General features: G+C 51.5%; 1 protein-coding gene across 1 annotated transcript; it reads left to right on the plus strand.

Moving 5' to 3' along the window:
• The first annotated feature begins 1,573 nt into the window (after positions 1-1,573).
• Copz2 (COPI coat complex subunit zeta 2) lies at positions 1,574-13,739 on the plus strand. Its single transcript, XM_059269645.1, has 9 exons — positions 1,574-1,680; positions 2,339-2,413; positions 5,474-5,555; positions 6,096-6,187; positions 6,639-6,694; positions 7,535-7,612; positions 9,202-9,253; positions 9,931-9,969; positions 13,398-13,739. The coding sequence occupies exons 1-9, from the start codon at positions 1,579-1,581 to the stop codon at positions 13,443-13,445; spliced, it is 624 nt and encodes a 207-aa protein (XP_059125628.1). The 5' UTR covers positions 1,574-1,578; the 3' UTR covers positions 13,446-13,739.
• The last annotated feature ends 1,445 nt before the right edge of the window (positions 13,740-15,184 follow it).

Genomic DNA, 15,184 nt, shown 5'->3' on the forward strand with positions numbered 1-15,184 from the left:
CAAGAGCAACAAATACTATTAATCATTGAGCCATTTCTCCAGCCCCCTTGATGAGGATATTTAATAAGAAACTTTCAGGCCAATAAGATGGCTCAATGGGTAAAGACACCTGCTACTAAGACTAACAACCTAAATCCAATCCCTAGGACCTAGAAAGTAGGAGAGAACTGACTCCTGGAAGTTGTTCTCTGGCCTCCACGTGGGTGCTGTGGCACACTACCATGAATAATATGGGTAGAGGACAGAACGTAGATAGATAGATAGATAGATAGATAGATAGATAGATAGATGCTGTGGCACACTACCAGGCATAATATGGATAGAGGACAGAGCATAGATAGATAGATAGATAGATAGATAGATAGATAGATAGATAGATAGATGAAGTGTAATTTTTAAAAACAAAAAAAGGTGTAAGTTGGAAAGAGAAAGGCTTGTGTCTTCAGTGGAAGGAAGCCCTGTGTGAACCATCTGAGAGGAGAGATTGTGACACCCCACACTGAGGCCCTGAAGGGCAAAATCCAGGAAACTTCTCCCGTCCAAAGCCTGGGGACTCTACCACTCAACTTAGCCCAACCAGCATGAAAAGTTCACACGAAACCTGACTCTTCTCCACTGGTGTGTCTGAAAACACCTACTTCCCAGGCACGACTTTTGACACACAGTGGGAGTGTTCAGTGTAAAAGGCACACCTATCGGTGTCCTGAATGGTTGCCCAAGTGCCATTAACTACTTCACTGTGTGTGATTGCACTCTGGCTAGGGTAGTCCACAGGCTCACGCTGGATTACAGGCAGTGTACTACCCGCCTTATGCACCTCTGGGTCTTGAAAAATGTCTGGAGGAGGTGTCCCTCAGCCCATGGCTCTTTTCTTTTTTTTTTTTTTTTTTCTTTCTTTTTTTTTTGGTTTTTTTTTTTTTTTTTTTTTTTTTTTGGTTTTTCGAGACAGGGTTTCTCTGTGTAGCTTTGCGCCTTTCCTGGAACTCACTTGGTAGACCAGGCTGGCCTCGAACTCACAGAGATCCGCCTGGCTCTGCCTCCCGAGTGCTGGGATTAAAGGCATGTGCCACCACCGCCCGGCCTCTTTTCTCCAAGTAGTATGAGAGGAACTCTTCTCCATGGAGGGAGTCGCCACCTGGTCTTTCTGATAGGCTTTGTCCTGAGATCCAAAAAGGTGATTTGGAATATTTGTCCCATTAACACCTCCTGGGGGTCCTTGAGAAAAAAGGTGAGGCTCACCTGTGACTCGGGTTGGCCCAGGACAGACACATGGAGACCTCTGTAAACCAAAGCCACAGGCGCCCGGGCCAGAAGAGGACATAGGTACGAGGGAAGGGAAGAGGGGCTGGTTCTGGGTTACCTGAGAGACTTGGAGGCGCAGAGAGGAGCCCAGGGAGAAGAAGGAGAAAGAAGCCAGGTGGGGAGAGGAGGTTCTGCGGAGTGGGGGGTCAGGCGGAAAGCTCGCTCAGAGAGAGGGGACGCGCACAGAGGCCAGCCACGCAGGACTGGGCGGAGGGGCGGCGCGGCGGGGGCCGGGCGCGGGGCGGGGCGGCGCTGTCAGTGCGAGCAGCGAGCGGAATGCAGCGGCCGGAGGCCTGGCCACGTCCGCACCCGGGGGAGGGGGCCTCGGCCGCCCAAGCCGGGGGCGCAGCGCCATCCACCCGAGCCACGGAAATGCGGGTACGGAGCATGGAGTGCTGGGTCCCGGGGCGGCAGGATTGGGGGGTGGGGGGCAGCCGACTTGTCCCGGGCTCCTGGGCTGGGAACTTTGTGCCACCACTGCCCAGCCCCGGAGAGGGAGCCCGGCCGGGCCCAAGGAGGGGAGAAAAAGTTCGACCCGGAGCGCACGGGGCAAGGAGGCCTGGCTTGCGTGGAGTGTCGCGGGGCTGAAGTTCTGGGGGAACTCAGAGCTGTGATTGGGACTGACTGGGGTGGCAGGCTTGGGGGTGAGAGTCTGGCGGAACGAGGGAGGAGTGGGAGTGGCGGGGTGGTCTGGTTGGGCTCCCTTGCTCCAGGGTGATGGCCGCGCTTTTGGAGCTTGGGGCCAGCTGAACACAAGGAGGCTCGGCGCCGCTGTTCCCCCGGGCCCAGGTTCTGTGATACACTCCGACTCGGGCTCTGGAGCAGTCAGTGCATGACAGAACTTGGGCCCGGTAGGACTTTCTGCACCCACTCCTTGGACCTGCAGTGGAACATCTGCCTGGGAATAGAGTGGGCACCGGAAATGGTCCATGTGGCACGGGGTTGGGCTGGAACCAGCTGTGGATTGGGGGAATAGCTGACTCCATAGACCCACCATAAGGTCCACTTTGAGTCAGAGGTTCCTTTCCCGTGTCAGTTTCAGGAACCTTCTCTCTACACCATCAAGGCTGTCTTCATCCTAGATAATGACGGGCGAAGGCTGCTGGCCAAGGTAACCCCTCAACCACAGAAACCCTCAAGACAGTGAGTGCCACATGTCCAAAACAAGCGGTCCCCACCCAGCCCATTTAAGTCCTGTAGGGAAAACTCTGCTTTCTGGATGGCAGAGCAGCCCAGCCTAGACTCTCTAGAAGTCATCCTGTCCACGCTATGCCTTATCAATCTGATGGCGGGCAGGGGAAGGGGGGCCATCCCCTCTGTTGCTACTCATGTTCCCTGACATGTCTTTTCGTTGTCCTTGCTCTGGCCAGCTGCACCCCGGGCTTGGGAAGCTCCACCAAAGTGGAGAGCTGAGCTGGGACCTAGGAGTCCCAGTCCCGAAACTGTAGACGAGCGACCCGTGTGCTTTTGCATTTCAGCTTGGTAAACACAAAGAGCTGAGCGTGGATATTTAGAATTAGGACGGACTTGGGAGACCATGTTGTCCCACTGTTTAACCTCACAGATGCAGAAAGGGAAGGGTAGAGAAGCTGGGTAGGCTGCCTGAGGTCACAGGATTGGTGTCATCACTGACACTGAGAGTCAAGGTTTGGATTTGAGGCTCCAGGTGGTTTTCAGGGACCTCTCCTTCAGTTGTCTGGCGTCCATCCTACATGACCTGGGTGAGATGAGCTAAGCTAAGTCTCAGGGTGGGCCAGATGGTTCAGTGAGTAAGGGCACTGGCCACCAAGCCTGATGGCGTCAGTTGGATCCTGAATTCACTATGGAGGGAAATATTCCCTCAGGTTGTCAGTTGACCTCTCCATACTTGCCCCCACAAAACACACACACACACACACACACACACACACACACACACACACAAATAGATAGATAAATAGATAGAGAGATAGATAGATAACTTTTAAAAAAGAGAGAGAAAAAAGAACTTTAGAAAGAAAAGTACCCTAAAACTCCTGCCACTGAAGGCCAGGCTGTGGTGGTGCACACCTTTAATCCCAGCACTCGGGAGGCAGAGGCAGGCGGATCTCTGTGAATTTGAGGCCAGCCTGGTCTACATAGGGAGTTTCAGGCTAGCCAGGGATACATATTTTGAGACCTATCTCAAAAACAAAAACAATCCCAATAATTAAATAAAGAATATGCCTGCCACCGACACAATTAACCATAGCAGAAATATAACCCTCTTATTTTGTTTTGTTTTGTTGTGGACCAGGCTGGCCACAAACCTGTCTTGCTTCTCCTGCCTCTGCCTCTCATGCTGAGATCACAGGCAAGCATGTAACACTATGCCCCAACTTTTTTGTTTGTCTGTTTTTCTAGGCAGGGTTCCCTGTGTAGCCCTGGCTGTCCTGGAACTCACTCTGTAGACCAGGCTGGCCTCCAACTCAGAGACCTGCCAAGGTTAAAGGGCACCACCTCAACTAACCCTCTAGATATTTTTGTTTGCTTATTTTTTTTTTTTTTTTGAAACAGAGACTCACTCTATACTTAAGGATGGCTTGGAACTTCCTGCATAGCCCAGACTAGCCTGGAAGTCACAGTGATCCTGCCTCAGCCTCCCTAGTGCTGAGACTATTTGTGTGATCCATACTTTATTTTATTTATTTATTTTTTTCTGAGACAGGGTCTTGTGTAGTCCAGGCTGGCCCAGAACTTGTGATCTTCCTGCTTCTTCCTCCCAAGTGCTAGGACTCCAGGCATGTGCCACCACACCCAGCTAAACTAGATATAAAATGTGTTAAAGCGTTTCCAGTTGTTGGAGCTGAAACTTAGTCCTCATAACATTTAAATGGGTTTGTTCACCATGGTAGGACTCAGCAGGGAGCCTGATAACTTGCCTGCAGACCTGATTACTGAATGGAAACGTCACATGCAGAAAACTGAGCTGACCATACCTTGCTTTAGCAGATGGGCAGAGGTGGATCGGCATTGCCAAAGCCTCAGGGGCCTCCTCCTAGAAGGTCCTATCCTTGTTATAGGTTAAGAAATAGAGGATGAGGCAGAGCCAGGTGGATCTCTGTGAGTTCGAGGCCAGCCTGGTCTACAGAGCGAGATCCAGGACAGGCACCAAAACTACAAAGAGAAACCCTGTCTCAGAAAAAAAAAAAAAAAAAAGAAAGAAAGAAAGAAAGAAAGAAATGGAGGATGGATGAGCCGTGGTAGTAGTTTACACCTTTAATCCCAACACTCAGGAGACAGAGGCAGATGGATCTCTGTGAGTTCAAGGCAGCCTGGTCTACAGAGCCAGTTCCAAGAGAGCCAAGGCTACACAGAGAAACCTTATCTCAAAAAAAAAAAAAAAGAAGAAGAAGAAGAAGAAAGAAATAAATTGAGGCTAACCTGGTCTATATATAGCAGGTGGCACAGTGAGACCCTGTTTCAAAAGTAAAATAAAATAATTGAGACAGGGGCCTGAGAATATAGGTTAAGCCTCAAAACACGTACTTACTTGCCTAGCATGCCTGGGTTCCATTCCCGGCACCTCAAGAAAATGAGGGAAGGGTGGAAGGAAAGAAGAAAGGAAGGAAGGAAGGAAGGAAGGAAGGAAGGAGGAAGGGAGGGAGGGAAGGAGGGAGGGAGGGAGGGAAGGAAGAAGGGAGGGAGGGAGGGAAGGAAGGAAGGAAGGAAGGAAGGAGGGAAGGAGGGAGGGAAGGAGGGAGGGAGGGAAGGGAGGGAGGGAGGGAGGGAAGGAAGGAAGGAAGGAAGGAAGGAAGGAAGGAAGGAAGGAAGGAAGGAAGGGTTGGGGAAGAGAAAACCAGCTGGGGTGCAGCCCAGTGTGCAACACTGCTAGCATGTGTGAAGTTCTGGTTTGCAACCCCAGCAGTGCTGGAAGGAAGAAAGGAAGGGAGAGAGGGAGGACGGGAGAAAGGAAAGGAAGGGAGAGAGGGAGAAAGCCAGATGAAGACTCCAAAGGCAGCCCCAATATTTCTCTACTTTGATTTTCTTTGCTTGGAATTTGTTTATGGGGACCTGGAAGCAGACAGGGCCTGGAGGGAGGTGACAAGGAGGTCCCGCTTAGCCAGCCCCCAGCACTCCCCGCTAGCCCCCTCCCAAGGATGGAGCTGGCTCTGTGCAATGGCGATTGCCTTTCTCCTTCTCTTTCTCACAGTATTATGATGACACATTTCCCTCCACGAAGGAGCAGATGGTTTTCGAGAAAAATGTCTTCAACAAGACCAGCCGCGCTGAAAGTAACCAGCCTGCCTTCCCCCACTGACACTCCCAGATGACTGACCACACTGCCTGTCACCTTCTCCATCTGGACACATCTGTCCTTGTTGGCCTCCCACACCACAGGCCATTCCCTTCTCCTCTGAAGCTCTTTGTCCTCTCCTCCCCAGCTGCTTTCCACTCCTTTCTTTCCTTCATCCTGGGACTTTCACTGCCCATCACTCTCATCCTCCACCCCTCCCCTCCCAACTGTGCTGTGTACCCCCTACACGCACTTGGATGCACTTGGATCTGGTCCCAGGGCATTGCAGGGGACCGGAGGGTGGGCGGGAGGTCAGCTGCAGGCTGGATTTGTTGACTTCTCACCGGGAGGCCCTCTCAAGACATAACACTTGGGATGGGACCAAGGACACACAGAGCAGCCTCCTAGTAGCGGTGGTCTGACTGGAATTCCTCGGGAAAGGAAGTAGGAAACAAAGGGAGAGGTCTGGGGAATGGAGACCAGGCTAGCCCCAGGCTGAGGTGAGCCTATGCTGATTTGAAAGCTTTCCTGCTTCTAGGTGAGATCGCATTTTTGGGGGGCATGACCATCGTCTACAAGAGCAGCATTGACCTCCTCCTGTATGTGGTGGGCTCTTCCTCTGAGAACGAGGTGAATTTAGAGGTTGGGTGATGAAGGAGGGTCTGTCCTGGGGTGGAGGTGGGTTCTGGATGCTCCCTGTTGCTGTCCTTCCTTCAGGATCTGGGGGTGGAAGGGCAGCCAGAATGGGTCTCTCTGCAATTGTACACATCCATAATGTTCCTCAGGTCCTTTGGGAACTAGAAATGAAATCATCACACCTTCTGTAGGGAGCTGTTTAGTTCTTTCTAAACATATTTAGAGAAGGAGACACCAGTATGTCCTCGAGGGGAGCACTTCAGTGTCCCTCAGCTCAAACCTGGGGAAATTCCCCCTCCCAAGTCAAAGTGCTGCTAGCTTCCAGCCACGCCCTCTCTGGAAAGGGAGTGCTCCCTCCTGGCCCACACAGGGAGCTCCGAGGCCTGCTTTGGCCCCTCTCAGTGTCCCCTCTTTTCTCTTCCTCCTCCCACACCCTCCTCCTCAGCTGATGCTCATGTCTGTTCTGGCCTGCCTGTTTGACTCTCTGAGCCACATCTTAAGGTAAGTGAGACCCTGTGCACGCCAGGGCCCCAGCCCCCAGCCTCTCCCTTTGTCCAGAGGCAAGGCCCTTTCTGCCTTGCTGTCCTGGAAGGATCTGCAAGCCTTGGAACTGGAGTCACTTCCTCCAGGGCCCCTGACTTCCGTGGTGCCCCAGGCAGAGCCATGCACAGGGTATGATCAGCTATCAAATCTTAAGACACTGAGTACTCATATCTACACAAGTTCCAAATGCAGGGAGAGCAGGGAGAGGAAGGTCTTGTTACGCAGCCCACACTGGCTTCCCCCTCAGTCCTGCGTCCTCAGTCCCCTGAGTACTGGAATTACAGGTGTGTACCACCACACCCCGCTATAAACAGTATCTTTAACTTTTAAGTTCAGAGTTGGTTTTCCATGCATCCCCAGTCAACACTGATACCTACGCCAGCTACACGGCCCAGAGTGTGGGTCGCAACCCCTTTGAAGGTCGAATGACTCACAGGGGTTGCATGTCAGATATCCTGCATACCAGCTGTTTACATTATGATTCATAACAGTAGCAAAATTACAGTTTATCATGTAGCAACAAAATAATTTTATGGTTGGGGGGGGGTCACCACAATATGAGGAACATATTGTGTCACAGCGTTAGGAAGGTTGATAACCACTGGACAAACCAACCCAGGATGACCCTGGCCTGCTCTGTGCTCAGGAGTCCCCGGCGTCAGCCCTGCTCCCCCTGCCTTTTATTCTCCTGCCCAGGCCTTCTTGGGAAGGGGGAAGGAGGGGAGCTGCCTGGTTTAGAGGAGTCGAGGTTCCTCTGGGCGGCCACCTGGAGGCTCAGGTGCTTGTGTCTGCCCACAGGAAGAACGTGGAGAGACGCTGGTTGCTGGAGAACATGGACGGAGCCTTCTTGGTGCTGGATGAAATTGTAGATGGCGGGTGAGGAGGGGATAGAGAGAAGAGATGTTGAGGACGCCTTTGTGGGCTCAGTGCTGGGTGCATTCTGGCCAGCTCATCCTCCCTTCTCCATGTATCCCTACTAGGCCCCAACCTTCTCCCCTTGTCATGAGTAGCCAGAGGGGAGGGCAGCCCGAGAGCCACCCACAGCAGGCAGCTAGATAGGCTGAGTTTGGGAAAACCCAAATCGTTCTCCAGGGCTGAGGAGGAATATAGACACCCGTCCCTTTCTGAAAGGACCTCAGCCAGAGGATCCCCCTCCGATGCCAGCTAGATACACGTGTGACACTCTTCTTGAGTCTGCTTTCCCTGTCACTAAAATGGGGATAAAAGGAAGCTATCACATAGGATTGTGAGGGTCATACAAAATGATGCATACAAAGCCCATGGTTCTCATTGGTAATTTGGGGAATTTTTTTTTTTTGTCTTTTTTTCTCAGTAAATATTGCCTCTCATTAGTACGCTAGCAGACTCCTAGATTGGGAGCCTTTATGAGAAAGGTTGGTTCGTAGAATTCCTTGAAAGAGGTGCAATAATCAGGGAAGAAGAAAGTTCTGACTCTGGGGTAAATGGTAGCAGAAACCTCTTGAGTGTCTCCCCATCACCTCCCTTGCCCTCTTGCCTCAGTGCCGGAGGTGCTGGGATTATAGCGTCTTTGAAACATCTGCCCATTTTACAGAGGAGGAAACAGAGGCTCAGAGATTTTAGTAACTTATCTAAGGACACACACCAAGGGAATTAGAAGGGCCAAGATCTAAAACCATGTGCATGAGATGTTTCAGAGGCTATATACTTCCCGTGGCACTGTACCTCCCAACTTGAGAGCGGTGGCCTCTGGGAGGTGAGGTACTGTGAATGCCTCACCCCCCCTTCTGGTTTTGTTTTGTTTTGTTTTTCTGAGACAAGGTTTCTCTGTGTAGTTTTGATGCCTGTCCTGGATCTCGCTCTGTAGACCAGGCTATCCTCGAACTCATAGAGATCCATCTGGCTCTGCCTCCCGAGTATTGGGATTAAAGGTGTGCGCCACCACCACCAAGCCTCCCTTTCTGTTTTTATTAGCTGCTTGCTATTGCTTGGTGGTGTACTGATGGCTGGATTCTAAATGTGAGAAGACCCAGTCCCTCCACAGCATCTGCTCATCTAGACCTTTCTATCCTGATTTCTGTTGTTTCATTTTTTTAACATTTATTATTATTATTATTTATCTTTGATCACTGTGTGTGCCAGAGCATTGAGTATGGATCAAGTCAGTTCTTTCCATCTACCCTGTGGGTTCTAGGGATCGAACTCGGGTCGTCAGGTTTGGTGGCAAGCACCTTTAAGGGTCGTACCACCTCACCTCAGATGAGTAGTTCTCCCCCAGAGGTGATGATGGAGGTGGACCATGGTATAAAGTGCAGAGGGAACAGAGCTGAGAGTCCCCAGGGGGAGGGACGGGTGTGGCTCCAGGACCACCTGTGGGAAGGTTCCCCGGAGGGGAGACACTGCAGGATAGATGAAAAGTCAGAAAGTGCCTTGTTGGAGGGGTATCCCATCACTGACCCACCTCCAAATTTTCTGTTATCTTGCAGTGTGATTCTGGAGAGTGACCCCCAGCAAGTGATCCAGAAAGTGAATTTTAGGGTAAGCCTTCCTGTACCCCACCCCTACCTTTTCCACACTGCCTTTCCTGTCCTTCCTCCCCCTGTCCTTCCTGGGCATCAGGCTGTTAGGGCTCAGCTGGTGGGAGCCCGGCCACTCAGGTTTCACACTTAGAAGCAGTTATTGGTGGTAGCTGCGGGGTGTCTGTTGCTAAGAGGAAAAGCTTCCTGTTCATTCCCCATACAAATAACAAACAAACAAACAAATAAATAAATAAGCAGCCCCTCCCCACCCTCCAGTGAGAAGCTTGGATGGAGCAACAACGGCATCCTCAGAATGACTCCAGGAGGCAGCCTTGGGGACTGTGGATTACACCCTTCTGCTCTTGCTTGGCTTTTCCACACCTGCAGCCCGGATGACACCTTTCCCCAACTTTAGTTCCCTTTACCAGCCTCCCTTCCGTTAGGGTGAGGATGCAGCTCAGGGGTAGAACACTTGACTGGCATGTGTGAGACCCTGGGTTTAATCCCCAGCAATGAAGGATGGGGTACCAGAGGTCCTGGCTTCCAAACGACAGGCTGCAGGACCTCGGTCTGCTAAGTGGAAGTAGAGGTGCAGTTCTGGGTCATGCTAACTACTGCACCCCTCAGCCTGCAAGCTGTCACCTCTCGGACTCAGTGACTCCTCTCCCTCCTGACTGTGATTCTCCTTCCCCACAGACTGATGACGTTGGCCTAACAGAACAGAGTGTGGCCCAGGTAAGAAGCCCCATGCATCTGCCTTGGCCAGAAACAGGCCAAAGGACACGGAGAGCCCAGTGCTCCAGGGCAGATAGTCAGAGTTAAGAAACCAGAGATGTGGGACAGAAGGGATGAGCTGGTGACTCTGTGTGTGTGTGTGTGTGTGTGTGTGTGTGTGTGTGTGTGTGTGTGTTTTGTTTTTTGAGACAGGGTTTCTTTCTGTAGTCTTGGCTGTCCTGGAACTAGCTCTGTAGACCAGGCTGGCCTCGAACTCACAGAGCCCCATTTGTCTGCCTCCTGAATGCTTTGTGCGCCACCGCCGCCGCCGCCTGAGGTGGTGACTCTTAGAGGAAGCCCTTGAGGATACTGAGCTCTTGGGAACTGGGTGCCGAGGGATGAGTGGGCAAATTACCACCTGCTCACCCCATCTCCTCCCCTAAACCAGCTACCCTGAGGATGCCTGTGTTACTTGTTACCCAAGCAACGCGGAGTCCCAGATCCCTCACATTTCCTCCAACCTGGACAGGATGCCACGTGGGAGTTTGTCTTCAGCACTTAGCCTCACCACCCAGGGGCCATGCTGGGATGGTTAAGGGCCTCATCACCCAGGGGTTGGGTCTAACTTTCTCCACTTCTGCCCTTAGTAGCTTGGCTGTTGAAAAGGGGCCAGCCACACACCTTGCACAACCCTAACTGGGATGCATGCAAATATGGCAGCGTTGTGTGTGTGTGTGTGTGTGTGTGTGTGTGTGTGTGTGTGTGTGTGCACCCTGGTTACTGTCCACAAACTGGGTCTCCAGGCTCACAGACTTCCTGCTAGTCAAGCCAAATGGTTTGACTTCAGTTCTGTCCATCTGCAGGTCTGTCTGCTCAGACTTACTGTGTCCAAGGAGCTTCCCTCCCTGGATTAAACTAGTCCTAATGTGGTAGCCCTGTGAGAGACGGGCTTGTGCCATCAGTGGAGAGTACCAGGACTGATGCCCACTGTCCTGCACTACTCTGGTCACCCCATCGCCCTCTGGTTCCCCGTGTTTCCTCCGTTCTGCTGGAAAAGGATGTGGCTGCGTGGTGGTTTTCAGGGTGGAAGGAGGTTGGAAGAGCCAGGCACAGTGGTTCACACCTATAACCTCAATACTGGAAAGGCTGAAGCTTGAAGATCTCAAATTCAAGATCAGCCTGAGCTATACAATGTGTTCCAGGCTAGCCCAGGCTGTAGCATGGAGCTTTAATCTAAAAATAAAATAAACCAAGCTGGGCTTGAGGATCTCAAGTTCAAGACAAGCCTGAGCTACACAGTGAGTTCCAGGCTAGCCAGGGCTGTAGCATGAGACTTTATCTAAAATAAAATAAACCAAGCTGGGCATGGTGACACACACACCTATAATCCCAGCACTTGGGAGGTGGAGGCAGGAGGATCAGGAGTTCAAAGCCATATCAAGTTTGAGGCCAGATTTTTAAGACATCTCCATGAGACCCTGTCTTAAAAATACGAAAATAAGAAACATACAACACATAGTCCATTGAGATGTCTCAGCAAGTAAAGGCACTTGCCTCCGAGCCTGATGAGCTGAGTTGGATTGCTGTGACAGAGAACTGACTCCCCACAAGGTGTTTGCTGACCTTTACATAAACACATTAAAGTAATAAATGAAAGAAACATTAAACCTTCTAAAAGGGGAATGTTGGTGAGCAGAGGGAACAAGAACACACGTTGGGGAGAGCTAAAGAGATGACTCAGTGGTTAAGAGCACTCCCTGCTCTTACAGGGGACCTGTTTCAGGCATATACCTATGGTGGCTCAACCATTTGTAACTCCAGTTCCAGGGAATCTGATGCCTTCGTTTGGACTCTGCAGGCACCGGGCACACATGTGGTACACAGACACACATATAGGCAAAAAAGCTACATACAAGACAGGGTTTCTCTGTGTAGTCCTGGCTGTCCTGGATCTCACTCTGTAGACCAGGCTGGCCTTGAACTCACAGAGATCCACCTGCCTCTGCCTCCTGAGTGTTGGGATTAAAGGTGTGCACCACCACCGCCTGGTGACACACATACAATTTTTAAAAATTAAAGTAATGAAGAAGAGCGTAAGTTGAGACTGGTGGTGTAGAGTGCTTGCTCAGCATGCACACAGCCCTGGGAGATTCCTGCACTTCATGGTACATGTGTGGCGGTGCATGCTTGTGATTCCAGCACTTCAGATTTGGATCCAAGAACAAGACCCTGTTTCAAAAACAAAAACTAACCAACAACAATAACAAAAAACTTGCATTCCTGTGAATCATCCAAAGCTTTTACTTTACCAGCAAAAGTTGAATGACAAGTTACTCAGCATTTCTAGGGCTCTCAGAAGAGAGTTATATAAATTAGATATCTGCAAGATGACTCAGTGAGTAAGGGCCATGTTGCCAAGCCTGAGGACGTAAGTTCAATCCCCACCTGCCACTGCTTCTCCACTGAATAAAGGCATGGATCACCATGCCCTGCTCACAAGTTGTCCTCTTACCCCATGTGTGCGCTGTAGCACACACACACACACACACACACACACACACACACACACATTGTAAAGAAAATATTTTGAAGACTTAGACGAACCAGTTCGTGGATGGAAAGAGCCTAGAATGTTAAGTCATACATTCTCAGGAAACCACCGTTTCTATTTCTCTAAATGAACAAGGAATGAAGACTAGTAGGGGCTTGCTATGTAGCCCAGGCTGGCCTTGAACTCATCACCCTCCCGCCTCAGCCTCCCAGGAGCCGAAATCACAGGAACCACACCTGTGTGTTAGTGGAAGTCTTAAATAAAAACAAAGCTTATAGTAGTGAGCATGAAATGAAATGTGGAGAGAGGGTTCCATAGGAGAGATGGGAGGAATTCACTGTCGCCAGGAAGGAAGGAGACTGCAGGAGAAAGGGGCATGCGCAGTGTGGGACCGACATTTGGGGGGGGGCGGGGAGACGGAGGCTTCATGCCTAGAGGGAGTCTTGTTACTGATATGGGCATACCCTGGACCGAGGTGTTTTTTCTTGGCAGTAGGAGCCCACACATCGACAGCCGTCGCCACATCAGCGCACGGGCTGGGGTGCAGGGAACACACCGCATTAATGGGGGGTTTGTTAAGGTGCTGAGCATCTGAGCCCAGCCCCTGCCTAGGGAGGGCACTGTGAGGAGGAACTTCTGTAGCCTGGCATGGATCGGGGAAGGCAGGGGCCACGGCCACACCCACGCTTGGATAGGCTTGGCCAGCGGCCAGCTGGGGTTTGGCTGCGGCGAGCTGGGCCTGCCTGGTCTCATTTAAACTAAGTAGAGGCAAGCTGCCGCCACCTAGTGACCAGGGCTGGAGAGGCTCCCTCAGGCCTCACAGACCTCCAGTAAAGAAAGGCATCGTTGATTGACATGCTCAACTATTTCTCCCAACATCCTCCCCTCCTCACCCCAGGTTCTTCAGTCAGCCAAGGAACAAATTAAGTGGTCGTTACTGAAATGAAGACCTTGGAGTCGAGGCTCCCTCTCCAGAGAGCATTTTTTTCCCCAGTCCCTGCAAAAGCCCCGAGCCTCAGGGGGCAGGAGAGATCCCTCTGCCTTCTCAGGCCTCTTCCGGAACCGATCCAGGAGGTCTCCTGCCAGGGATTCCGAGAAGCAGAAGTTTGGTCCCAGCTCCATTAACCCTGCTCAGCACCCTGGCCTGCCCCTGGGGCCATGGGAACCAGCAAAGCTTCCTTCCCTCGGACCTCGGCCATTCTCAGCCCTAGGCCTTAATAAACTTTCATTTCTTGCCAAAGATCTCCTTTCTTGGCTTTGGGAGTGTGTATGTGTGTGTGTTCGGAGGAGGGCTTCCGCGGTGCATCTTTTCGGATTTTCAGCGCTATTAGGTGGGTTATGCCTGTGAATGGGGTCGTCGGGGTGGGATACAACACAGATAGCCTGGGGTTCCATGTGTGGTTGAGCGGCTAGATACGAAGGCGTGGCGAGGTATAATAGTGACAGGAATAACAGTCTTCCAGGAAGCGGGGAGGGGTGAAGATGGTACCCCCGTTTTGTGTGCACAGTACATACAGGAAGGCTCCGCCAAGGGATTCCTTGAGTCATTTTTTCCGTTCCTAGCTTCCAGAAAGGAAGCGGAGTCAGGCTTACTTTGACAAACTGAGGAACAGTTTGGCTATTTTTCTTGGCGTGCCTGGGACTGCGGAATTTTGTCTTGGCGTATATCCTAGGCACTAGAGACCTATAAACTTGCTGGTTCTATCTGGATCCTGGGGGCGAGGAGGCCCCCGACTTGTGCCCACTGCGCGTATGTCCAGAGCATCCGCACCTCTGAGGTTGTGAAGGATCGGGGGTCCAGAGAGGCGATGGAGGAGATTCACGGGGACAAACCTCAAGGATGGAGATGAATAAACTTTCTGAGCATCCTGGCCCCTCTTCCCTATCCTAGCCCCAGACTCTGCACTTTCTCCCAGTCTTTCTCTGATCCGTACGCTTTCCACGTCGCGAACTTTTCTCCGGTAACGTGGGGAATCTTCTTCTTGGATCCCTGGAGAGTTTGAGCTGCTGGCTCCCACGCCCCGCCCCAGCTCCCGCCCCTCACAGGAGCAAAGCACAGCAGGAAGCTCCGCCCCCGCACAGCATCCGTGGTCCTACAGCGCCATCTGGAGGAAACGACGGGCACGCCTACGGGTCTAGGGCCTCGATTAACTCCGCCCCTGGAGTGGGATGGACCCTCCTCGTGGTGTTCTTGCTGATCTCTGACACCAGCGCCAGTGCGTTGCCCTAGCAACCAGCACGCGCGACTCCCCTCTCAACACAGGGCTTTTTGCCAGCTGCTATAATAAAGATAGCGGTGAGCTTTGGGTCTTAATAAAAGCCTGTCCCTGTGGTTGTCACTTCCAGGCCCAGCGTACGGGACACGCCTGTAATCACAGCCCTTGGCAGGCAGAAGCAGGAGAATCACAAGTTCAAGGTCATCTTTTACTACATAATGAGTTTGAGACCAGCTTAGGTTGCATGAGACACTACCTTAAAACAAAATCAAAAAAGCAGACCGGATATTTATACTGAATTGGACTCCATTTGTAATTAGAGAACTCGGGGAAGGTACGGGAATGCAAATCTTTTCATTATAAACGCTGACTATACAGTTTTCCAGAGTCACTGCATATACAACCCTTTCCTGAGTCACTGTGCACACAGTCCTGAGATGCAAAAATGTAACCCTGGAAGTAGAGAGAG

This window comes from Peromyscus eremicus, chromosome 8a (assembly GCF_949786415.1).
Source record: "Peromyscus eremicus chromosome 8a, PerEre_H2_v1, whole genome shotgun sequence".
Taxonomy (NCBI): domain Eukaryota; kingdom Metazoa; phylum Chordata; class Mammalia; order Rodentia; family Cricetidae; genus Peromyscus; species Peromyscus eremicus.

Coding starts and splice junctions, on each gene's coding strand:
- Copz2 (XM_059269645.1), top strand. CDS start 1,579: ATGCAGCGGCCGGAGGCCTGGCCACGTCCGCACCCGGGGGAGGGGGCC. Junction 5,556..6,095: donor CAAGACCAGCCGCGCTGAAA/GTAACCAGCCTG, acceptor TCCTGCTTCTAG/GTGAGATCGCATTTTTGGGG. Junction 6,695..7,534: donor TCTCTGAGCCACATCTTAAG/GTAAGTGAGACC, acceptor GTCTGCCCACAG/GAAGAACGTGGAGAGACGCT.